This window comes from Rhinopithecus bieti, unplaced genomic scaffold (assembly GCF_001698545.2).
Source record: "Rhinopithecus bieti isolate Rb0 unplaced genomic scaffold, ASM169854v2 scaffold_12077, whole genome shotgun sequence".
In the NCBI taxonomy this organism is placed as follows: domain Eukaryota; kingdom Metazoa; phylum Chordata; class Mammalia; order Primates; family Cercopithecidae; genus Rhinopithecus; species Rhinopithecus bieti.
The window spans coordinates 645,066-671,366 of NW_016807340.1; the positions used below are offsets into that span (position 1 = coordinate 645,066).

Sequence of the window (26,301 nt, forward strand, 5' to 3'; positions counted from 1 at the left end):
TTCAACTTAGAAAATACTGAAGTTTTCCTAAGAATTACTTGAAAATTTTCAATATCTTGTTTGCTATGAGACAAATATTAAAGAATGGAGGGAGAAAAATCAGAAAAGTTTAAACACAAGGAAGCAAAATAAGTTTCTTGATAAGTTAGAGCAAGGACTGAGAAAATGCTATTTCTTTTTCTTTCCAACTTTTCATCCTTCCATCCATCCACTCATCTGTCCACACCCTACATTGTTGCAGAATGGTTTTCTGAAGCCTGGAGAGCTCAGACATTCTTTTCTTATTGCCTCTCATCCTATGTAGCAGGAGTTAGTAAGCTAATCAGCACTTACTGATCATCTAAGATGCAAATAATTCTTATTGGTATTTCATATTATTATGCAGAACTATAATAAGCCAGGGCTAGGGAGTACCAAGAGGCACAAGGCCTAGTTCATTCAGGTTGGTGAGATAGAGCCATCTCCAAGGTGCTCTCGGTGATCCCCACCTGCTGGTATCCATGCCCTTTTGGTCCCCTCCCACATTGTACAAGGGTTGGTCTGTGTGACCAGTGACCAAAAGAGTACAAATGCGATGATATGTTACTTCGGAGGCAAGATTAGGTTATAAAAGACACTGTGGCTTCCGCCTCTCTCTCCCTTCAATTTTTCCTGCTGCCATGTTGTTCTATGGACAGGCCCACATGGTGAGGAACAGAAGCCTCTGACCCACAGCCAGCAAGGAAGAGGTCTCCTTGCCAAAAGCTATATGAGAGAGCTTGGGAGCAGATTCCCCAGTCCTGGGGAAGCCTTCAGAGGACTGGAGCTGCAGCTGACATCCTGATTGCCAGCTTAAGAGAGACCGAGTCAGAACTACCCAGTTAAGCCACTCCTCCCCACCCTTTCTGATCTATAGAAACTGTAAGAAGTAATAAATATTGTTTTAATCCTCTATGTTTTGGGGTTAATTTGTCATGCAGCAATAGATAAATAATACACAAGATAATTATAATTGAACTACAGTAGATAATGTGATATAATTGTGTATTAGCTTCTATAATAATTGTGAAATGAGAGTTGCAGTTATTTTAAGACATCAAAAGAGGGGTACCTTACCTGGGTTGTGGTGGGGAGGGAAAGGGAATAAAGGATGTCAGGGAAGATTTCTTGAAGGAGGTGTTGGATGAAGTGAGTCTTCAAGGATGAGAAGACATGGGGTGTGATTGTTCTGGTAGGTATAAAAACAGCATGAAAACAGTTACTAAGTGACAAAGCATCGTATTGTGGTGTGGGAGGTGGCAGGATGAACTACAAACTGAAACCATAAGTAGTTCAGTGTTTCTAGAGTGTAAATTGCAAGACTAGGAGTATTGATGGGCTAAGGAAGAAAGCTGTAGATGCTCATCTAATAATGTGGACTTTTATTGGAAAAGAGAATCATTTGAATTTCTTGTTAAATATTATTTTTTGAGATAAGTAATACAAGCTTAATGCAGAAAATTTTGCAAACAAATGATGAAGAAGAAAATGAAATCCACTGTAATAAGTTTACTAGGGAAAACACTATCAGTAATTTCAATATACTATATATATATATATCGTAGTATAGTATTTTTTTTTTGTTTCTATTTAGATGAACTCTCCAACAACCTGATGAACTTGAAAGTTTAGTCTTCTCTTGTCAAGCCTCCAGATGAGAACATAGTTTAACCAACACCTTGATTGCAGCCTGTGAGACTCTGAGCTGAGGATCAGCTAAGCTGTGCCCAGACTCCTGACCCACAGAAACTGTGAGATAATAAAATGTATGTTGGCTGAAGCTGCTAAGTTTGAGATATGCAGCAATAGAAAACTAATACTCCTTTCTATTCAGGCTTTCAGCTGCAGCACTCAACTTTATCTGCTAATATTAAGGTCACCAGTGAACTCCACATTGCTAAATTCAAAAATTTAGTTCACAGTTTTCATCTGACTTATCTGTCAGCGGCATCTGACACAGTTGATCATTCCCTCCTTGATTCATATTATTTGCTTGACTCAGAGGATTCCCTCTTCTTTGTACTCTTTCTCCCTCTAAAACCCCCACTAGATGATGTTGGACCTTCTTTTCTCTTCATCTCTTAATCACTCATTTGTATTTTCTGTCCTTTTATCTTTCTGCTGCATTTTAGCTAATTCCTTCATCTCTCTTTCCATTTTAATAATTCTTTCTTGAAATATGTCTAATCTGCTGTTTAACCTTTCTAGTAAGTTATATAGTCAATTACTATATTTTTCATTTTCTAGAAAATCAATTTGACTTTTAAAACTAATCTGGCCTTTAAAATGTTTATACAAAACTTTGAACATTTGAAAAGAATACTGGATATTTATTGTTACTTTTATGCAATATATAAATGTATAACAACATTAAATAAAAGTGAATGTGCAACAATAGTAAGGGGAATGATAACCAACAATTTCTGGACAGTAATTTTCTCTTGGATGGAGGAGGAAGTACAGATCCGGGATGGAGGCTTCAAAAACAGTATTACATTTAATTTCTTCAACCGGGAGTTGGGTATATGGGTGATGACATAAATAAAAATTTAAAGATATTTAAAAAATGCAATTTCTTGCAAATTCCTCTCAATAGTACTATTTCTGCTTTTTATAACTCAGAGATATGCATTGCTACAAAATCTTTATTTCTCTAAAATTCCTAGTTATGCCAATACCATCTCACTTAGCAGATATCCTAGCTTTTTGACTTAACAAAGAAAAGTGGGCTCTGAGATGCTTTCCATCAATTTACTTCTTTATCACCTCCAATTTCCAGTTTTTTCACCCATTGTTACTTCTCTTTTTCTTCTGTGTCGGTAGAAATAACCATATTTCTTTCTAAATGTAAATATCCTGAACTTTATTCCCAATTTCGTCTTCCACAAACAGGGATTCACAAACTTTTTCTGTAAAGGTCCATATAGTAAGTATTTTTAACTTTGCAAAATCCTGTCTATGTCACAATGTTACTCAGTTCTGCTATTGTAACACAAAAGCAGCTGTAGATAGAACATAATTGAATAAGTGACTATGTTCCAATAAAATTTTATTTACAAAAACAGATGTTAGCAGCTTTGATCTCATGGATCATAGTTTGTTGGCCCCCTTCTACAACATCTCAAAGGTCACTCTGTCAATTAATAGCCTCTTTTTGCTGTCAGCAATCTTTTTTCACTGTTCTGTCTTTCACCCCAAAAATTGTTTTTTTTCTTGATTTTTTTCTGCTGGATTTCACATTGCTGAATGTTCCTCCTTATATTCTTTCCTGATTAGTTTGTTTGATACCAATCTTGGTTTTCATCTTCTTTATCTATTGATTCTTCAAACTTTTCTTGGTATTTCTTCCTTTCTATGACATTATATTTAAGAATTTTTTTTTTTGAGATTTAAAATATATAGAAAAGTAGAAAGACTGGTACAATGAATTGCTATGTAACCATCTCCCTTCAACATTAACCCCAAAGAGTCAAGCTGCTTTCACATCTTTTTCCAAATTTTTCTTTTGGTTGAATGTTCTTAAGATATCACTTCATCGTTTTGTCTAACACTCAATCCATATTCAAAATCCCCAATTGACTAAAAAATGTCATTTTATCACTGATTTGTTATCCCACTTTTAGTGATCAGATTGATTGAAGTGTGAGTAGCATCAGCCTGATTCTTCCGTTATAAAGTTCCCCATCTAATTTTCCCCTAATAGTTTTAGCAGCCATCAATGTTTTCTGCCCAGATCCATTATTTCATTAATGGATGCAAAATCATGATTTTCTAGTTTTAGTCTTTCTACGTTTATTAGTTGGACTTCTATGACATTGAATAGAATTGGGATAGTAGGCGAATTTGTCTTGTTCCTTTTCTCAACTTAAAAGTTTTAATTGCTTCACTATTAATTATGGTATTGCTGATTTAAGTTTAAAAGAAAATACCTTTGTCAGATTTAGAAAACTTTTCCTTATTTCTAGTTTTCAAAGAGCTTGTTTTTTTCTTTTACCATGAGTTGATTTTGAATTTTATGAAATACTTTTCTGCATCTTGTGAAATTACATGATTTTCTCCCTTTACTTTGTTAGTAGGATAGATTACATTTTTTTTTCATTTCCTTAATAAACATGTGTTAACTTTGGTTTTCCAAGAAGCAGATACCAGGAAAGGATTAAACATGAAAGACCTCTATTGGGAGAAATGACTGTAAAGGATCAGTTGGAGGGAACAAGAGTAGGCAGGGGATCATGCTGTGGTCCTGACACCTATAAAAGGAGAGAGCAAAGGGTTTTTTGTTTGTTTTTGTTTTTTGAGATGGAGTCTTGCTTTGTCACCCAGGCTGGAGTGTAGTGATGCGATCTCAGCTCACTACAAACTCTGCCTCCTGGAAAATTAGCCATGACCAGCTTTTTTAAATTTATTTTTTATTTTTTTTATTTTTAGTAGAGATGGGGTTTCACCATGTTGGCCAAGCTGGTCTTGAACTCTTGGCCTCACATGATCCACCTGCCTCGGCCTCCCAAAGTGCTGGGATTACAGGCCTGAGCCCCCACACCCGGCCTTAAGAAAGTTTTGGTTAGGCCAGTGGCAAGACTTTGTTCCACAGTCACAGTCAGCAGTTAGAAATATTCTGAGACTAGTGTCCTTGTCATGCTTAGTCACTGGCTGACAGCACATTGAGGGCAACATGGTTTCAGCATAAACACAGTTTCAAAGGAGTGGAAGCTGGGAGTGTCAATCAACTGTGATCCCCACAGCAGGAGACTGGAATGGGGCTTCCTTGCCTCAATTGCAACTGTGAAGAGACATGTGCAGCAACCTCAAATTGAGAAGAGTATAAACTATCAAGTGTTCAGACTTGATACATGAAGATCATGTATGCAAGTTTGAGTCTCACCAACCAGGTAAGCCGCCCAGACCTCCTGAGCTAATAGTTAAGGCTGAGGGAAACTTAGAATGAACAGTGGAGGACGGGGAGAGTGAGCATCAGTTGCAGCACCCAAGAGTAACTGCAGAAAAGAATTGTTTTATCTCACTGGTCGCCCTTTTGTTTCTTTCAGTAAGATCACGGAGGAGCTCTTTCCTAAACCTGTGTGAAGAAGCAGATCTGTGTTGGGAAAGGGATGGACTGTGGTAGCCAGGAAAATGTATCATTCTTTTTTTTTTTTTGAAGAATATTCTTTTTTTAAAAAAAGCTTTATTGAGATGTAACTTACCTACCATAAAATTCACCCTTTGAGTGTCTAGTCCAATGGTTTTGGTATATTCATAAAGTTCACAACATTCAATGATATTGTTGTTTTTTTACTTTTATTTTAAGTTCAGCGGTACATGTGCACGTTTGTGTCATGGGGGTCTGTTGTGCGAATTACTTCATCACCCAGGTATTAAGCCTAGTACCCATTAGTTATTGTTCCTGATCCTCTCCCTCCTCCCACCCTCCACCCTCTGATAAGCCCTGGTGTGTGTTGTTCCCTCTATGTGTCCACTTGCTCTCATCACTTAGCTCCCACCTCTAAGTGAGAAAAGTGATATTTAGTTTTCTGTTCTTGCATTAGTTTGCTAAAAATAATGGCCTCCAGCTCTATCCATGTCCCTGCAAATGACATGATCTCATTCTTTTTGATGGTTACATGGTGATATGGTTTGGCTTTGTGTCCCCACCCAAATCTCATCTTGAATTGTAATCCCATAATTCCCATGTGTCATGGGAGGGACCTGGTGGGAGGTAATTGAGGCAGTTTTTCCCATGCTGTTCTCGTGATTGTGAGTGAATTCTCACAAGATCTGATGGTTTTATAAGTATCTGGCATTTCCCCTGCTGGCACTCATTCTCTCTCCTGCTACCCTATGAAGAGGTGCCTTCTGCCATGATTGTAAGTTTCCTGAGGTCGCCCCAGTCATGTGGAACTGTGAGTTACTTTAACCTCTTTCCTTTCTAAATTACCCAGTCTCAGGTATTTCTTCATAGCAGTATGAGAGTGGACTAATACACATAGTGTTCCATGGTGTATATGCACCACATTTTCTTTATCCAGTCTACCTAAATGCCCATCAAGGACAGACTGGATAAGGAAAATTGTACCACTCTTCCATCTTACTTTTTACAGATTTAATTATACTAGAAGGAAATATGGGAGAATTAAAAAGAAAGAAACTCAGAGTATAAGGAAGATCTAAATATTATATATAACCAAAAGCCATATAAAATAAAAGATTGATGAATTCAACTATATATAAAATTATGCACAGATAAACATTTTATGCAAAGTCAAATGTCAAAAGAGAGAAAAACAAATTGAATTCATATCACAAAGGCTCACATTTTTTTAATATGTAAAGAACTTCCAAATCAATAGGAAAAGCCCCAGTAGTATCAGTCTTGATAGATAGTGACAAAAAGCTCTAACATCTCAATGGCTTAAACAACACATGCCTTTCTCAGCAGTGCTTTGCATCCCTTATGGGTGAGTTGGGGCTGTTTTCCATGTTGCTTTCCTTGCAGGACTTATGCCCGGAAGCAGCGGTCTCCTGACACATTCTTGGTAACTGTGGCAGAGGGAAAGAGGCTCTGCAGGATCTCGTGCTGCTGATTAAATGCAGGACTTAAAGTGATACTGATCAATTCCTCTCACAAATCATTGGCCAAAACCTGTGTCACGGCGCTGCCCAAGCCCCAAAGGACCAGACTGTGCCACATTCTATGTGCCTGGAAGGAGAGAACCAGATATTTGAGAGCGTCACTAAGGTCTGTCACATTACCAATCCATACAGCCTATGACTTACATGGTTTCTCCATTGAAGGTCTAGTCAAAGAAAGACGATGGCAGATTTCATTACATTCCACATGCTGGTTATTAAAGAAGTAAAAAATTCCTCTCTTTCCAAAATTGGTAATGACATCTTTCTGATCAACAGAGTGAATCTGGGGATCTGTGAGGTAGATGAGTCCTTTTCCATTACCAGTTACCCAACCTGAAAGAGAAATGAGCACACCTGAGTATTAAATTCCTTGTAAATGTCCAGCAAAAGTTTACAAAAATACACACACACACACTTAAAGAGATACTTCAAACACTTGGCCATCCTGTGGTTTATAGTTAGTAAATTCCTGGTAAAGAATTTGGATTGCATATTCTAGTTATTGGTTTAAGAATAATTAAATATTGGGTAATTATATTTGTCAAATATGACATCCCCAGATCACCAATTTTCAAGGTATTAGAAAGCAATAAAATACACTTTGAATAATTATCAATATCATAATATGGAATATTTCTTTCATGATTCAGAAATTTCTTTAGTGACTTATTCATTAATTCATATACTCATTTGTTCATTCAACAAATATTTATTGAGTGCAGACACTCTATAAAACACTATTTTAGGCACTGGTGGTGCCGACTGAACAAGGTAGTCAAAAATCTTTGTACTCATTGAGCTAACATTCTTGTGAAGGGGAACAGATCAAAAGTTAAATATATAACAGAGTGATAAATGCTCTGAGAGTGGAATAGGGAAGGTCCTGGGATGTCCATGGAACCGTAACTATAAATAATTATAATAAATCTTACTTATAATTTACATGAAGTATAGGGTATTTTCTAATAAAAATTCTAATGAATAAAATACCAGACAAACTAAAACAAAATTAAAATATTAAGGTAGAATTGAAAAGTAGTCATATTTAAGTACATAGCTTAAGGATACAGATTGCTGTTCTATAATGACCCCCATTATGAAACCCAATATCACACTTTTAATAAGGGTAAGGGACTGGAGAAAAGGAAAAGTGGAAAGAAGATTTCGACATGTGAAAAAAATGCAATGATAAGAAATATACATCACTCAAATCTACTTGAGTGAAACAAAAAAAGCTGTTATAGATATGCTCTGGAACGAAGCCCAGCAGAACATAAACCAGACCCTCTCACTGATTATGTGATACTGTAGACATTTGTAGAAGTTTTGGGCATTTTTTTCTTTCAGGAATTATTTGCTATATATAGTAAGATCAATTAAGTTAACTCCAAATAGTAGCCTATACAGAGAACTATCTATTAAATAAAGATTAGGGAAGCTAGTTACAAAACTTCACTTTACATATAATATCAAAATAAAATAATTCCCAGTTTCACATACCTTGTAAATCTACCACAACATCTCTATGATTAGAAAACTCATAAGAAAAATGGCCATAGGCCAAGCCATATTCTGTGGCTTTGTATTCTGTTTTCACCACTTTCGTATTATTTGACAATTTTACAAATTCTCCCAGTATGTAAGGCTCCACACTGATACATCCCTTTATTGTCTTGTCCTCTAAAATCTGAAAAATAGCAATGGGAAACATTACAGCATAATGGTAAAGGCCATTGTCTTTGGACTTGGGTAAATCTTGGTTTGAACCTAGGCTCTGCCACTTTGCTTCTCTGAGCTTCAATTTCATCATGGGTAAAGTGTATAATTATAACCACCTTTTAGGTTTGTTAAAGGGATTATGCAAGGAAATGCATGTAAAATGCTTAACATGGCATGTGGTATGTCATAGAACTTAAATTTATTATTATTCACATATTAAACTGTTCACTTAAGATTTAGGCCATGAGGTGACCTGTCCTGAAGGCTAGGTTACCGGGACATGAAGTTAGATCATGCTCTGGGACTCTAGGTTGAAATATCAGTTTAAGTGTTTCTATGCTACTTTGTGGAGTTGTTTCAAAGGTTAGAGTTAAGGTTTGCAAACTGCCTGGCACAGTGAGTGACATAAAGAAGGTATGAAATGGATGATAATTATTATGATTAGGAAAAGATGGGTCTAAAAATGTCTCTGGCCAATGAAAAAATTATTGCAAGTATGAATGCACTAAGGATCTAATATATTCAGGGTAGCAAGGCATTCTTGATCCAAAGAAGAGAAAACTCAATGGGAATATTTGCCTTTATCTATTGAAAGGGGTATGTTAGTGAAGAGAGACTGGTCTTCATGGTCCCAGGAGGGAGAGCTGTGATCCATGGACGGAAGTTAGAGAAAGATAGATTTGGGCCAAATCTAAGAACTTGCTAACAATTAGGATTATTTGAAAGTGAAAGGGGAACAATTATTTTTTCTTGCTGGAGATATGTAAGCTTTGACTTAGTAACCACTTGGTTGCAAGGGGTGAGGCCAACAGATGTAAAACGGGATTTAGGCATCATGTTGAGGGGATAGTTTGTACTAGATACAATCTTTAGGGTTCTTTCTCTCTTGGAAAGTACAGGGACAACACACAAGAATAGTTTGCTAAAAATGCTAGCCTGACTATGTGGAACCAGATACTCAGATTAATTGATATTCAAGTGTGATTTGAAAGATCCAAATGATGTGTTCAGGATAATCTTACCAGTAATATTGTGGATGGGATGTAGAATATCTGCGTGGGAATGTTTTGTTCATAGAGTCTCTTGTTAAATTCTGTCACATAGTGCTGTGCGGTCATCTGCCGCTCTACATCAGTAAAGTGGTGCCAGAGCCCCTTCTCCTCCTTATAGTCTTTCCCAACATACCTAGGAACGAAGAAAATCCACACAACAAAATGCAAAAGTGCTCTCTTACTTACTATGCAGTAAGAGAGAGGAGATCAAAGACATATGCAAGAATGCTCGAAAGATCTCTTTCTCTGCCTTAGACAGTGAATATTAATTATTTTGACTTATCTCAAGATTCAAATAATTTTGTAAGAGCTACTTGAACAATGGAACTCACTCATTCTAGCTGACCCAGAATGATATTGGTTATAAAGGGAAAGTGTCGCTTAATGTAGAAATTCTCCAGACCTCTGGTAAGACAAGGGGGTAGCGAAGTATACTGGAATGCACATGGATTCTGGAGTCAAGATCTTCCACTCCCTGCAGTGTGGCCTTATATAGTCAGTTCATCAATCTGAAGCCTTCCTCTATCCCTTTCTTTTATGATTACTTCATTTCTAGAAATACTTATTATCCATCAACACCTCTTATGTGCATAACACTGTGCTAGTCTTGAGTGACTCGAAGAAAGTGTGAGACATGATTTGTATATTTCAGAGCTAATAGCACAGTTGGTGTGGGAAGATACAAGGCAGTAAATGATTACATGCGGAAAGAAGCAAAACAGTGCTGCACTTTACTGTAGTTTATACTTGCTGTAAACTGGTGTGAATTTGTGAGTAATTTCACATGTGCCCAGAGTGACCACCAAAAATCAAGGGGAATTGCTTGAGTCATAGACTTCAACCAGGGTAAACTCTCTCCAGAAATTTCTGAATCCTATATAATAATGGAACTTAAGGAGGCTGGGGTTTTGGCCATTCAGACTCCTGAAGACCAGAAAGGAAATCTGATAGAGGAGGCTGCAGTATGGCCTCAGAAGGCAGCCTGCAGACGAGCAGTCGTTGTAATAGAGATGCTATATCAGTGCTTTAGGCAGTTCTGCTATGGAGAGACCCCAAGACCTACAGAGGGTTTGAACTAATTCAGAATTCTGTTGACTGATGCCAGAGGTGTGCACAAGAGAGTGAACGCTGTGAGTACTGGCTACTGGAGCATTTCCTGAACATTCTGCCAGAAGACCTCCAGTCCTAGTTATGGGATCACCAATCTGAGAACAGAGGCCCATATCTTCTCTCATCTTGTACCATTTTTTTTCTGGGATTATTTTTCTTCAGTAAGGATTTGTTCATGGTAAACTGCCATGGTCAGTTTTTCTTTTAAGCCACAAATGTCTTTATTTTGCCTTCCTCCATAAAAGAGAGTTGCACTAAGTATATGACTTCCATTGTCTCTGACTTTCATTGTTGCTATGAAGAAACCAGCTGTAGGTCAAATTGATATTTCTGTGTAGGTTATCTGTCTTTTTTCTTTGACTGATTTTAAAATGGTTTCTTTGTCCTTAGTGTTTGGAGTTTGACTACTGTGTACCTAGAAGTGGATGTCTGACTGCCCGCCTTCTTCCCTTCCTGCTTCCTTCCAGCTTCTTTCCTCCTTTCCCTTCCGTCCGTATGATTCATTGTGATTTCTGTATTTCAAGATTAGTGTATTTTGGCAATTCTGAAAAATTACCAGAAAGTATTTGTTCAAATATTGCTTTTGCTCTCTTGCTGTTATTTTCTTCTGACCAGAAATATATTGAACTCTCTCACTCCATTCTTTACGTCTCTTATCCTCAATTTATTTCTCATCTCAGGTCCTCCTATGGTGTACTCTGGTATATCAGGGCTGCTGTCACAACATGCCACCAACTGGGTGGCTTAAATAACAGAAATTGATTTTCTCATAGTTCTGAAGCCTATAGTAGTCCAAGATCAAAGTTCCAATGGGGCCATCATCCTGCTGAAGGCTCTAAGGAAGAATCTGTTTCAGGCTCTCTCCCAGCTTCTGGCAGGTCTTTGCTATGAGGCAACATAACTACAGTCTTCACATGGCATTCTCTCTGTGTCTGTGTCTATCTCCAAATTTCCTCTTTTTATAAGGATATCAGTCATATTGGATCAGGGGCCCACCCTACTCCAGTATGACTTCATCTTAACTTCACCAATTACATCTGCATTCCCTCTATTTCCAAATAAGATCATAGTCTGAAGTACTCAGAACTTCAATATATGAGCTTTGGGAGACACAATTTAAGCCTCAGCACCTGCCCCTACTGCTTAGACATGTGAGTTTGGGCAATTCCTTAACATCTCTGTGACTCAGTTCCCTCATCTGTAAAGTAAGAATACTAACAGTATCTACCTTCAGAGGGTTTTGTGAAGATTAATTGAATTAGCATACAAATCACTTAAAACAGGGCCTGGCACATATTTACCATAATAATAATAATAATCAATAATCTTTTCAGGAAATGTACTTCCACTGCTTACAGAGTCACTTGATCTCTCTATTTCTATTTATTTCTTACACTATTTGGATTTGAGCAAATAACAAGGCCAACTTTAAATGAAAAGTCATGGCTTATAGGTCTTTTAAAATATACAAATGATATAAAATTATGTCTTAAACCTAGTGAAGACCACCTGTGGTTACTAATTTTCAGGTGAGTTTTGTTTAAAATTTTATTAAGAACTAAGGCCAAATCAAAAACTTTCCAGGCATTTACTTCACTGGGGCAGGGTTTTTAAAGATACCATTTATCCTGGGGATGTAGCCATTCCTAATTCCCTGCTGTGTATGAGTGGTATCTGAACTCATTCCCTTCTGAGTGTAGCTTTTGTCACTGGCTGCACTCTCACTTCACCCCTGCCCCAAACTCCTATGCGGGATCTGTAAAGGGTTCAGCAATCACTTATCTTCCTGAACAGGCTTCATCCCTGGCCTCAGGATTTTCCTGCTTTTTTTCAGGCTCACCTATTTACTTAAAAGTGTGCTTTTCATAATTTATCCTTTTTGCCAGCATTTTTAGTGAGTATTGAAGGCTCTCTGGCCTGCCATGTGACCAGGAACTTTATTTTTCTTATCAGTACAGTATGGCCAATAATGTTTCCTGATGGGTTTGAGGTCCTGTAGCTAAAACATCCAGCAAAACAGCTGATATAATGTGGGTCCTCAATATATGGTAACTGTTAATTAATTAATAATGAAAAGAAAGACGCATAGAAATCTGAAAATATATTTTGGCTAAGTTTTTCAGCCCCTACAAAGTCTCATGAGTGATTACTTAACAGAAGGGCAAGGTTAGCTCATCTTACATTAGTATACAAATGTTTTTAAGTAATACCTCCCCAGAATTTCTTCTTGATGAAGATGATGAACCCAAAAAGCATTTCTTTGCCTGCCTTTTTTCTTCACAGTCAAGTAGTCCCCCAAATAGACAGCAGTTTCCTGGGCTGTCCACAGTTCAGAGTTTTTTGAATATTTTAACAAAAGAGCAGCTAGAAAAAAAAAGATGAAAATGAATCTTATTTTCAAAAGGACGTTACAATTCATGAATAAAGCTGATGCAACACAGGTCTTACACCAGCTCACCTGAAATCTTCACTGTTTTATACATTTTCTCTAATTTTCATCTCTTCTATGACAACTACAGTATTAAAAGTTAGTGAGAAATAATAAAAGGTAACACTTTATAAATTACAATGAGGAATAGCCTTTGAGTCACAAAATCCCTTATTTGTGATGAAAAGGGATGAAGATAAGCATGAAGATTCTATATGAAAGTAGTGGAAAATAAAGGAATTTTAAAATCAGAAAGTCCCAGAGACCATTTTAGGACAAGTGACACATGCTTGCAACTTACTATTATTACCTGGGGATCCCAAATAATAGAAGCTACTACTGATGGCAGATCACATGAATAGAAATAAACTAGATAATTTTACCTAATAGGCTCCTGGCAGCTCTGGGAATCCTAGCATTATATATTCAAGTGCACCCTAATTTTCTTTTCATTGTTTTAGGTTGAGAAAGTTTGGAAATTATTTGAGAAAATGTAGCTACTGTAAAAACATGCGAACTCAAATGAAAAAAGGAAAAGATAGAGGAAAAAGTAGGGGCAGTCTCCACCTTAAAGAAAGGAAGAACAGTGCTAAGTAAGAAAGCATCTCTTTGAGGAGAAAGACCCACATGAATCCTAAGGAAGGAGTACAACACTTTGGTTGGAATTAAAATGAAGTAAACAAAAGACCTGTGTCTAGATTGTGAAAATAGATAAATGAATGGGCCTGTGGGAGAGAAAAATACTTAAAGCAAGATAAACTGACAGTTCTGGGAAGGGGTTGCCTACAGACTGGGTGAGATGGTGACCAGGGTTGGGTGACTCAGTTAGAGAAGGTGGAAGGAAATGGAAGGTGAGTTGTCTGTCCACACACAGGACGGGTCATGCATTGAGAGAAGAAAAGAGGAAGGGAATCATTGTTTTGTTTCTGCCATTTTGGGCCTTGCTTCCCCGAATGTATTTCATCCACAAATTAGCAAACAATAACAAATAACAAGAAAGCAGTTACCTCATTGTAAGAAATGTGATTCCAAAATTGCAGAATCTCACAGTAAGTAAGAAAACCCTATTGCTGGAAATTTTTGCTTTTTTGTGTGTGACAATGTGATGTGTATTTTAGTCGGACTTCAAGGTGGCAGGCAAAACATTGGAATACTTTGAAGTAGAAGCTCTCAACAGTGGCTTTAAGTAGAATCACCGGAGAGCTTATAAGAAATAATTATCCCTGGGTCCACACTCCAGACCCATTAGATGGAAATCTCTGGGGTGACGCATTGGAAGTTTTTAAAAGCTCCCCAGAAGATTCTCATTGGTGCCAGGGTTGAGAACTACTATTCAGTAGCCAGTGCTTAGCAATCCATGTAGTTTGTTTCTTCTGGGATGTGCTTTACAATCTTTTTTTAATCATTCAAATCATTTTTCTGTATAGTAGGAGGGCGTTTTGATGTGATTCCTGAGCTAAGAGAAGAATCTCCTTCTGTCTTCCTCCTGGCTTCTCTACCACTTTTAAGCTGTGTTAGACATTGGCTACTAGGGGTGGCTCCAGCCCAGGCTTCCTGCTTTGGGCAGTGACATTGGGCTGTTCCTTAAGCAAGAAGTAGCTGCTGATTGCAACAGTAGGGGTACTGTAGTCTGGAAGTTTTTATCCCCCCTAACTTCACAAGTTGAAGTTCTAACCGACAAGGTGATGGTGTCAGGTGTTGGAGCCTTTGGGAGGTGATTAGGTCCTGAGAGGTAGATTCCTCATAGATGGGATGAGTGCCCTCATAATAGAGACCTCAGAGAAACCCTTCCCCCCTCCACTATGTGAGGACACAGAGAAAAAGCGCTGTCAACGAACCAGAAAGCAGTACCTTCATCCTGGACTTCCAGGCTCCAGAATTATGAGGAATAAATTTCTGTTGTTCATATGCTACCCAGTTGATGGCATTTTGTTATAGCAACATGAATGTGAGACAAGGACGCACTTGACCAACCAATTGGCTGGCAAGAAACCGCTTAGGTAGACAGGTGTAAAAAGTCCCTGCCCAACAGAAAGATGACATTTAACTAGGTCAAACCATGTCCCCATAGAATTCTAATGGGGATAGATAGAGAAAAATCAGTTGGCTGGTAAAAAGAGTCGAAGGAGAAGATAGATGCTGAGCAGATAATATGGCATCCAGCCTGTTAAAATCACCTGATTGGTAATGAGAATCAGTGAAGAAGATAGATGCTGAGTGGATGAGATGGCCTCCAGAGCTGTTTTCAACCCTTAGTGATGGTTTGCTGGAGTCCTCTGAGTTTCCTGTCTCCTTCACTGCCTTGTGTGTCCTTAGAGCAAACCTCCAGTATGCAAGGTAGCCTGAGCAAACCTCTTTACAACCATTAAGGTCCATCACAGAGAGTGAGGGAGACCCCTGAAGCATACATTTCTCTGTGAACTCACAAAGCATACCAGGGGTCTATTCCTTTCATGAGCTTTAAGTGATCTACATACCAAACTCTTCAGAGCACCCCAACATAGCTGCTTCCTGAGGGGGGACCTACTGAAAAGTTTGTACTTACTATGTGCTCGGTGGAGTTGGCTGGGCTTAAAAATCCCCGTATTCTCTAGTCTCTGAAACAGCCAATCATGCCTCACTCCTGCCAAGAGCTTTTCAAAGTCATCAGGTTGCAAGGTGCGAGCCTCAAGGATCTCTTGCCTTGTCTTTCCCGGCAATGAAACCCAAGAACTCCCACTGGAATTCAGATAGGACCAAGGACTGTCCCCCTCAGAAGAACCGCTGGAAAACACAGGTGATTTCAGCCACCACGCTGAGGATGAACTGGAGTTCTGGCTACATTTTGGCACATTTCCAGGCTCATTTCCTTCCTCTATGGTAGTGCAGTCCTTGCTGAGGACAGGGAAGAGGATGTTACTGCTTACAGAGGAATTGGAGTTCTCAGCCCTCTGACCAGGCGGCTCTCTCAGAGTGCACAGTCTATGAGAGCCGTGCCCATTTATACAGGGGACATCCGTGCTGTCGAGCAGTTGCCCCTCCTCATCCACCGTGGAGGCATCAGGGTCGATGCCCTGCTCTGCGACTGAACCACCACTTTTTCTGGAGTCAGAATTTTGAACAGGCCAATTAGGGGTGAAGGAACTATATGGCAGCATGGAAATGTTTTCCAGAGAATTGTGCATGACCCTGTGAAAGTCTAAGGGTACATCTTCAGTGCTTTCTGCTGTTTCTCCTTCTGGGTCAACCCAGGAGGGACTAGCTTTAAATGTAGGGCCTGTGCCTCTTTCACTGATTTCTTCTCCCTGCTCTCTCTCCTGCCTGTCTTTGGCATCACAGTTGGTTTCTGGAAACTCATCAATTATTTCAAAGGCTTCTTCATCTTGGACTGAAGGATGTGTGCCCATATTCTTGGGCCTACCAGAATCAGAAGACCAAGAAGCAGAACCATATGAGGGTCTGGTGTGAGCAGAAGTATTTCTGGGTCCCATATTTCTGACTTCCTGGATACCTTCTGGCGCTCCTTCTAGAAGCCCTGCACCAGAGGCCAAGAAAGTACCTGGGATATTATGAGGAGGGAAGGGTGTTAAGGGCATCTGTTTGTGCAACTGATTTTGAGAAGGCTCTGCATTGTCATCTTTGGGTTCCTGAAGAGAGAGATCCTGAAGCTCTGAACACAATGAATGCACAGCTCTGCCTTCCCTGTCATTCTCTAGCTCCTCAGACAAGGCAGTGGAACACTGAGTGTCCACCAGATGTTCTTTACCAGGATCTTTTCTGGCTGACCTGTCATCAACGTGATAATTCACTTCCTCCCAGCTTGTAGAGGAACTAAACCCTGATAAGTTGCTCCAAGCACTGGAGCTCTGGCTGCCACTCAGAGACTTGTTGAAAACAGCTCCCCCACCATTGCTGTAGTCCAATGGTTCAGTCTCAGTCTCTACATCTTGATCCAAGGAGACTCGAAATACGTCAGAATGGGTCCAGTTTCTCCTTCCTCCCCTTCTGAGTTCCCTCTGAACATTCTTAGCCATTAGGGAGGAAGATATTCCTGTGTCTCTTTGACAATGTGGCTTTTCTTGAGTAGTACTCACAGTATCTATGTTTTTTGTTTCTGTTTTTAGAGCAGTGATACAGACTCCTGTTTTTGCACGTTTCTGTTCATTTTTGTTGTTTCCACAATCACTTTCAAATACTTCACACACCGAAGTATGGTGCTGTGAATAGGTGTCAAGGATTTTTTGGAAATCCACTTGCCCATGCAAGATAAGTTTATCCAACCTGCACTTGAAACTCTCTGGAACATAAGATCTGTCGTCTAAATTTGAGAAGCTTTGAACTTGTAAATGTTCCTTTACCTGGGCAATCACAGACATAATTTCTTGACACAGGGCTTCTCTGTCCTGACTTCCGGAGGAAGTGCTGAAATTGTACAGCTTCCCCATCGCTTCCTTACAGAGCTGAATTGCTGCATGGACTGTCCCTGTCTCCCCATGGAGCCTTCTGTGCACTGTGGTGAGACCAAAAGCAGCTTTGACAAAGCTGTGAAGCTCCTGTTTTCCAGTAACAGGCTCATCATCTCTCTTGGTGAGAAGGCCAATCTCAAAGGCCTCTTTGGCTTCACACAGATAAAAGTTTTTCATTTCTGGAGGACAGTCATTTGAACTACTATATGACAATAAGCACGTGCCACGGATATTCTGGGAAAAATACCAAATACCAAATCAGATATTGAATTAAAAACTGGAAGTGAATCAGGACAAACTTTTCATTTCTGGAAGACAGTCATTTGAAATATTATAGAAAAATGAACACATGACACAAACATTCTAAGGAAAACGTACAGCAAACATTGAGTTAAGGACCCGAGGTCTTTTTGGTGAATCAGAAGGGATGGGGATGTAAGTGATTGGCTGGCATGAAGGGGTAAGAAATTAGCTGCAATTACCATCCTATTGTATTTCTGATACATTTTGATTAAAGACGATGGACTTGTGTTTGTTGCTGTTGTTAGTTTTAACAGAGTCCATCCATGGAAATGGATATAAGTTTCTCTATGCAAATAAGGATGCTATATATGAATACATCATTCATTTAATAGTCGAAACAATAGGGCATTGGTATCCAAATGCATCTGTGCATTTGAATCACCTGGGCAATATTCCAAAATTAAAGATTTTTGGATACCAACCCCAGAGATTTGCATTCAGTGGATCTAGGGTAGAGCTCAGAAATGTGTAGCCTTTCTTTGTTTCTTATTTTCTTTCTTTCTCTTTCTTTCTCTCTCTTTCTCTCTTTCCTTCCTTCCTTCCTTCCTTCCTTCCTTCCTTCCTTCCTTCCTTCTTTCCTTTTTTCCTTTTTTTTTTTTTTGAGATAGGGTCTTGCTCTGTTACCCAGGTTGGAGTGCAGTGGTGCAATCTCAGCTCACTGCAAACTCAACCTGCCAGGCTCACATGATTCTCCCACCTCAGCCTCCCTAGTACCTGGGACTATAGGCATGTACCACCACACCTAGGCAATTTTTATTTTTTAATTTTTTGTAGAGACAAAAATCTCACCATGTTGCTCAGGCTAGTCTTGAAATTTTCGGCTCAAGTCATCCTCCTACCTTGGCCTCCCAAAGTGTTGGGATTACAGGTGTGAGCCACCATGCCTGGCTGGAATACATAGTTTGAGAAGGTTCCTCAGGTGATTTTGATGTGCACTCAGGCTTGGGAACCATTGCTTCACAACAGACAACATTCTATCCTTGGGCTGAATTAATTTAGCTCCTAGCAGGCTGTCAAAACTCCGACAGATAAAATTTTTCCACATGTGGTGTGGAGTCTTATCACAATTGCCACTGATGAGACACAAAGCCTATTTGAAGGTTAAACCTTTCCCTTCTCACTGGTTACATCGGAAAGCACCCTGGGGAGAGGTCCTGTGGGGGTTTGAGGAAGGGCCGCACTCTGTTTACCACAGCTGTGAGCACGAAGAGTGGCGTGTAGGCACTGAAGGCAGCTGCCAGCTTGCAGGCTTCTGCGGCGGACAGCACATGGTGGTCAAACTCCTTCAGCAGGCTCTGTGAGAAAACAGGAGGCTAAGTGGAATGGTGATAATTATCAATGAGCAAAAAACAGGCTATGAAATGGTTTTGCTTTTCTTTCATGATTTCAAGGGACTCCTTACCACAACCCATTCAGAACAGTGTCAATAAAGAGTAAGTGGGTCTAAAGACCACAAGGTGTTGACTTTGCTTTTTCCCAGCAGCCACACACCTGTGCAAAATAATTTGGGTGAGCTTCTTTGGAAGATGGTGGCAGTTCTTTGTTCAAAGGAACCTGCAAATTTTGCAGCCAGATTAATTGATTTCTGCACTGCTCTTGGCCAAGGGTCCTTTAACTGATGATTTCATAGCAATTAGGATTCATTTATTAATTCTATAAATATGTACAGAGTACCTCCACATGCCAGGGCCTGTTCTAGACACAGGAGACAGCAGGCAGTGAGCCCGCAAGGAGCTTACTTTCTGTTGTGGGGGAGGGATCAGTCAATATACAAAACAAGTGAAGTGTATAGTATTTGAGATGATGACAAGTGTTCTGGAGAGAAAATAAATGGAGAAGGGGTTAGGGAGGTCCAGGATGGGAGGGAAGTTTGCAATTTTAAACAGTCATCAAGGATAACTTCAGTGAAGAAGGGACATGATCCTCCTGTTTTGGTCAAACAGAAAAAGCAACATCTTAGATTCAGATTACCATCAGCAAGCTGTATGTGTTCTTTTGCTACACTAATTAGTATTGAGCATGGTTACCATTGTGATTGGGGTCTTTAATAAAAATAGCAATATAGATGATAATAAAAAGTCCATTTCAGCACAGTGTGAAGAGCAGCAGAACATCCTTGCCACTTCTCTGGGCTGGTCAGAGACCTGGGCTCAGCTCCCAGTTCTCTCTCTTACTGGTTGTGTAAACTGCAGAGGTTAGTTAGTTTCTCTGCACTGCATTTTATTTTCCTCTAAAATGGAGTGACACAATTTGCTCTACCCTCCCCATAGGGTTTTATGTGGAGATATAGACACTTTTTTGAGTTGTAAAGTGATGTATAAAAATTAGCAGTCATTATTATCAAGGACGAGAGCCTGGAACAAGGGACTGATGCTCTGATTTAAATAGATGGTGATTATAAAGTTTTAAAATTATTACCCCTTTATCATCAAAATGGCCCAAGTTTGGAAACTGAATTTTGTGATACTCGGAAAGAAGTGAGGCTCAAAATAATTTTGTTGATATTCATTCATTCATTCATTCACCAGTAACTTTCTGAGCACCCTCTGAGTGTCTGGTACAGTGCTGAGTGCTGGGATAATAAAGCCAAATAGGACCCCCAGGACTCCTCCCCAGGATTCCTCCCATCTGTGTAGCAGGGGCAGCACTCAGCTCCCTGCCTCCCAATCTCCTGAGAAAGACACCCACTAATCACCTACCAACGACATCATTGACAGTTTTACAGATGATGCCACTCAGTGTTATGATAATTACCAAATTAAGTTGTGGATTGTTTTTAAACTTTTCATAATCATTCTTGCTCATGGAAACAAAGATGTCTGCCAGTATACCTAATGACGTGGAGAGGCCCTGCAAGAAAAACACAAACAAGCCACAGATTGGGAATTCACAGTGGATTACTACTCTCATTTCATGGCCTAAAGGCAATGGTTATCTCTCCATATGAATGATTTGCCTATTGTTATTTTATTACTATGACACTGGAGATACTATTTTTAAAAGTCAACATATAATAATTGTACATGTTTATGGGATACAGTGTGACATTTTGACATATGCATACATTGTGTAATAATACCCTGACTTGGAGATACTTTTAAATTGGCTGCCACAGAGCTTGAAAGATCAACACATCCTAGGGCACCTGGGCCTAATGTAAACACAGCTACTTCTCAGCTAGGTTTCACTGGGTGATCAATACTAACTTGTCCCTACTGCTAGGCCTGAATAACTGGCTCGAGGAAGAGTTCACATCACAGTCTGTATTGTAAAAGAATCGTAGACAGCAATTGCTTGCACAGCTCAGGGAAATGTAATAACCGGATGCTTCAGATAATGAGACTATTCCCACAGAATTCCAGAAAATGAAAATGTCAAGTAGGATTGACATATACTACTTGATGCTACATAAACAATTGAAGTCTTCGCTCACTCAACTCCAGAAAAATGATTTTACATATAAGCAACTTGGCCATCTCAACTTTGCTATGCAATCAAGTAAAGGCTAAATATATAATAAAACAGATAAATGAATGGACCAGTAGAGATAAATATATAAATGGACAGTTACAAACGATTATAAAAACACCATCTATGCCCCAAGAGTCTAGCTGTGAGTGAGGATGAAGCAAGACACAGAAGGAAGTTACTAACTGTACCTGGTCCTATGCTCATGAAAAATAAATAAAAATAGGACAGATGAAATTGATACATGAGAAATGGAATTGTATCATAAAGAGATAATCATCCAAAGACAAACACAGGAAAGGAGAAAAATAAGCACTAGACAAACCACCTTTTTATCCGGCTGAGGAAGTGCCAAATATCCTACGATGGAGGCCCATATTAACTCTGCTGCTTCGTACCACATCCCTGAGAAAAAAAGAGGTGCAGGGAGAGGGATAGGGGAGGAACAGCTGGTATCTGTGCTCTTGTATGAGAGAATACCTTTGAAAACTAATACAGAAACAAGACTCATTAGATCCTGTTAGGAAAACTCAGGCTTAGATTAGATTGACACAGTAATGTTTTCCAATTGTAATAGAGACAATTTTTCCGTTTCACTGGGAAATAGAATTATTATATATTTGTATATATAATATGTATAATATATGTAGTTTTCTCAGTATTTTTACAAAAATAATAATTGCCACCTCCTGTTAAAATTTCTCAAACTCTTATTTTGCGTTCTAAAGTATATTAGCATTCTATAAACTTGAAAAATTCATGAATACCTTAAGGAATGAACGAATACAGTGTCACGGTGGGTATAGTATAAGGTGTCACCATATCACACGGAGTCCTGCTGAACTGAGTCAGGTGTGAGAAATAACACTGGGAACTCTACAGTTAACATCACAATATACAACCGTGAACCTCCCTAACAAAACTTATTAGAAAAAAAAATTTATTAATATTTGTGACACTCCTAGGATCTTAAATGCCATTCTCTTTTCGATGAGGAAAGTAAGGCAAGTGGAAATTACCAATTTTAGCCAGATAAAAGAAGAAAATTCCACAGTGAAACCATGCAGCCAGGCTTTGTAAATGAGCCTTGAGAAACGCAAGTGTTAGATGATGGTACCTAGCTTTTGCAGAATCTGCCCTCTGATCTGTATACAGACCGACTGCACCAGGACCTTGTCACTTTCATTTCTGTACAGCCAGGTACCTAAAAGAAAAGAGGAAAAATTTCCTTGAATTATCAGAGATATAGCCTTGTAAATTAAAACTATTTTCACAGAAGTCTTCATGAGCACATGTGACACCATTTTGAGAGACAATCTCGTCTCTACATTTAGAATCAGGTCCAAACTTCTTGCTGTAGCCTCAGGCTCTGCAGGAACTGACTCCTGTCTCAAACTTGGGCCATTTTGATGATAAAGGGGTAATAATTTTAAACTGAGACCTGTCTGGTCTCCAGTTCCCCCACTTACTCTCTGTCCACTCTAGCTTTATTTTGCCTCCTTGTTATAGGACTGGCCTCTTGCTTCGTGGCAGCTGCACTTACCACTAGCCCTGCTTGGGATCCTCTTTCCTCTGGCTTCTTAAGAGGCCAGATCCTTCTTCTTCAGGTCTCAGCTACAGTGCTTTTCCTCAAAGGCCTCCACAGATTAATTTTTCTACACCGTTACCCCCACTGTCTTATGGTTGCTTTGCAGAGGGTGAGGTGGATCCCATCTGAGGAAAATTTGTTTGGATGTCAAAACTGATGACTCCACACATGTACCAAGAGGGTATGAGAAGATTTATTGCTCACATAATGAGACTTTCTAGGGTAAGTCAGGCTGGCACCCAAGCTGCTCCTTTGACTCAGGCAGGGAGTGGTGAGTGGCTTTGCTTTTCACTGTGACTGGGGTGTGGGGCCAGGTAAAGGTTCCTGTAAGCTGCATTTGGGTGTGTGGATGAAAGGGCTTTTTGTTGTTTGTTTGTTTGTTTGTTTTAATCAGCCTGTCCAGTGTGAGACAAAAGTAAAAAAGGCTGTGGCTTGAAAACTGTCAGTGGTCAAACATCAAAAAGAGAGGCAGACTCTTTACTGCCCCCTCACTATTCTCTGTCACATCAGATAATATTTATTTTCTTCCTAGCTTTGAATCCATGTGTGTGTGTGCGTGTGTGTGTGTGTGTGTGTGCACATGATGGCAAGAGTGTATATTGTAGTTTAGTGATGGTGGCCACAAGTGAGGGGTGCGTGGTTAATATTTGGATTCCAAACTGTCTCCCCATTAGAAATGTCCACAAGTGTCAAGGAGTTTGAGGCCTCACATCCAAGCATGCTGAGTTTAAAAGTCCAGTGGAAACTTCTCAACTTATTGATAAACTTGCTAACTTAAATGCCCAGAAATTCAGACACGATATCCAAAGGCTTAAGCTATTTGTTACCCAACTATTAGGACTTGTTTCCTTTCATGGATAATTAAATATTGAAAGAAAATCCATTTTGAAACAAGTTTTTATTAAAGTTCTTATGTACCAAAAATCAAATCCATTTTCTGAACCATTTAAATCGATAAAGCCAAAGCAGACTCTTCTGAACTTAGAGGCTTTTATTTCCAATCACAATTTTGTTTAAAAGCTGCTATGGAACGTTTATAAGGCCCACAGAGTTACCTGCCTTGACGTGACTGTGCATTAGGTAACATACTCTGTAAGGAAGCAGGCCAATAGTAGATTCCCTGTCTTTGTTTTTTTGTTGTTGTTGTTGTTGTTGTTAACTTAGAGAAAACAGACACACAGAGATGTAAGCTGCTTGATCAAAGCTTCTTCATTCATCAGTGGCAGAGCCAGTCCCAGATAGCTCTAAAAACATCTAATGTATAGTAACTATTAAGTCACTAAGTTGTTATTAAATGAGTGCTCTGTTTGGGGCTGAGGTAAAGGTGATTGTGAAGATATGAAAGCACTCACCCGGCCGGGCGCGGTGGCTCAAGCCTGTAATCCCAGCACTTTGGGAGGCCGAGACGGGCGGATCACGAGGTCAGGAGATCGAGACCATCCTGGCTAACACGGTGAAACCCCGTCTCTACTAAAATACAAAAAACTACCCGGGCGAGGTGGCAGGCGCCTGTAGTCCCAGCTACCCGGGAGGCTGAGACAGGAGAATGGCGTGAACCCGGGAGGCGGAGCTTGCAGTGAGCTGAGATCTGGCCACTGCACTCCAGCCTGGGTGACAGAGTGAGACTCCGTCTCAAAAAAAAAAAAAAAAAAAAAAAGTACTCACCCGTTGCTCCATTGTTGCTTATTAGACTGCTCAGAATATACTCTGCTTTTAAAAGTTTTCCTGAAAAGCAGCAACCAAATGCCACATGATTAGCTTTGAAAATGCACTTAACAATTACAAGTCATGCTCTAAGATTGATATATTGCAGCAGGAACCGTAACCTCCCCTGGAAACATTCCATTTTATAATTTAAAATCAATAACGACATCATCTATAAAACTGAGAAAGATGAGGTTTTCAGAAGTTGGTAAGGTGGGAAGTTGGACAGTATCTAAAATGGCTATTAGATTCATACGTATGTGATAATTCATTCACATAGAGCAAGGCTTGTGGAGTAGAGGCAAACTTTTGTAACAGGCTGTGCCACCTCCCTGTGAAAGCTATACTTCAAGAAGTGCAATGGAGTTACCCATGGACAGGAACTAGTTATGGAATTATCAGGAAGGAATTTGGAGGTGGGGAGTGAGGAGATTCTTTCTCAAGGGTTTACTTATTTTGTTACTACCACATAGGAAGGGCCTATTCTATGGACACCTGTTGGAAGCACAGTTGTTTATCCTTTTAACCAAACATTCCTTTTTCCAGGTGCCTCTAAGCCCTACATGATCTGGCTTCCATGACTTCTTTGACCTCACCTCTAACTTGTTCCTTCCTTCTCAGCCCTCTACTTCAGTCACAGTGGCTTCCTTATCACCCCTTGAGTAGACCAGGCTCATTACCACATCAGAGTTTTTGTATTTACAATTCTTTCAGTGTGTAATGCTTTCATTCCAAATATCTGCAAGGCTTCCTCTCTTCTTCTTCAGGTCTTTGCTCGAATGTCACTGTCTCTGAAAGCCTCCCCTGACCATCTTATTTTAAATTACATACATAGGCATATGCTCTGGCTGTGGTAGATTGTATTTCCAAAAAGACCACACCAATATATTCCATTCTTCAGGCTTATTTGCAATGATGACCTGGTCATTTTTCCATCAAGAAGTGGAATCTAGAGTTTATTTCCCCTCACCATGAACACAACTGGCCCTGTGACCTGTTTTAACCAATGGAATGTGGCAGATATCTGGGCGTTAAGGGATCTATAAATTTTGCCTTCCCTTCTTGTAACTTAGCCCGATGCTCTGAGGAAGCTGAGGCTGCCACATGGAGAGGCCCAAGCAGAGGAGAGCTGAGGACCTCCCCCGAAGCCTCCGCTGGGCTCTTAGCTGGCAGCCAGTACCAAATACCTACTGTGTGGATGAGACCATGACAGACCTTCTAGCTATCCCAGCTTCCAGCTGACAGTAATTATAACAATCACCCAAACTACAAATTATGAGAGTGAATAAATTATTACTGTTTTAAGCCACTAAGCCATGGAGTGGCTTGTAACATAGCAACAGAGAAATCACACACTTAGAAGTGGAGTACTACTATAACAAAAATTTTGGAGACTTGAAGGGTGTTGAGACAAAAGGCAGTGAAAAAATTGTTCCTGGAAGTTTGAGAAAGGGAACAGACATTATACGTGTTGTAAAGTTTGGCAACATGGTCTCCAGGAGTAATGTGGACTGTAGCAAAATGTAACCAGTGGACTTGGTGTCTAGCTAAGGAGATACAGGAAGGATATTGAAAGTGGCAAAGTGGGCCGGGTGCGGTGGCTCAAGCCTGTAATCCCAGCACTTTGGGAGGCCGAGACGGGCAGATCACGAGGTCAGGAGATCGAGACCATCCTGGCTAACACGGTGAAACCCCGTCTCTACTAAAAAAATACAAAAAAACTAGCCGGGCGAGGTGGCGGGCACCTGTAGTCCCAGCTACTCAGGAGGCTGAGGCAGGAGAATGGTGTAAACCCGGGAGGCGGAGCTTGCAGTGAGCTGAGATCCGGCCACTGCACTC

General features: G+C 39.8%; 1 protein-coding gene across 6 annotated transcripts in view; it reads right to left on the reverse strand.

Annotated features, from left to right (window-relative positions):
• Window positions 1-5,302: 5,302 nt before the first annotated feature.
• The window catches only part of ALPK1 (alpha kinase 1), a 145,848-nt gene continuing 124,849 nt past the window's right edge, over window positions 5,303-26,301 (reverse strand). For all 6 annotated transcript variants that reach the window (XM_017881376.1, XM_017881377.1, XM_017881375.1 and 3 more), the window contains 11 exons: window positions 24,424-24,483; window positions 22,288-22,374; window positions 21,499-21,575; window positions 20,457-20,552; window positions 18,893-18,997; window positions 15,500-17,633; window positions 12,737-12,890; window positions 9,387-9,549; window positions 8,146-8,332; window positions 6,790-6,978; window positions 5,303-6,712 (listed from right to left, as the gene is read on the reverse strand). In XM_017881376.1, the coding sequence (XP_017736865.1) occupies window positions 6,705-6,712; window positions 6,790-6,978; window positions 8,146-8,332; window positions 9,387-9,549; window positions 12,737-12,890; window positions 15,500-17,633; window positions 18,893-18,997; window positions 20,457-20,552; window positions 21,499-21,575; window positions 22,288-22,374; window positions 24,424-24,483 (3,260 nt within the window). In that variant the 3' untranslated portion in view covers window positions 5,303-6,704. The remainder of the gene's footprint in view (window positions 6,713-6,789; window positions 6,979-8,145; window positions 8,333-9,386; window positions 9,550-12,736; window positions 12,891-15,499; window positions 17,634-18,892; window positions 18,998-20,456; window positions 20,553-21,498; window positions 21,576-22,287; window positions 22,375-24,423; window positions 24,484-26,301) is intronic.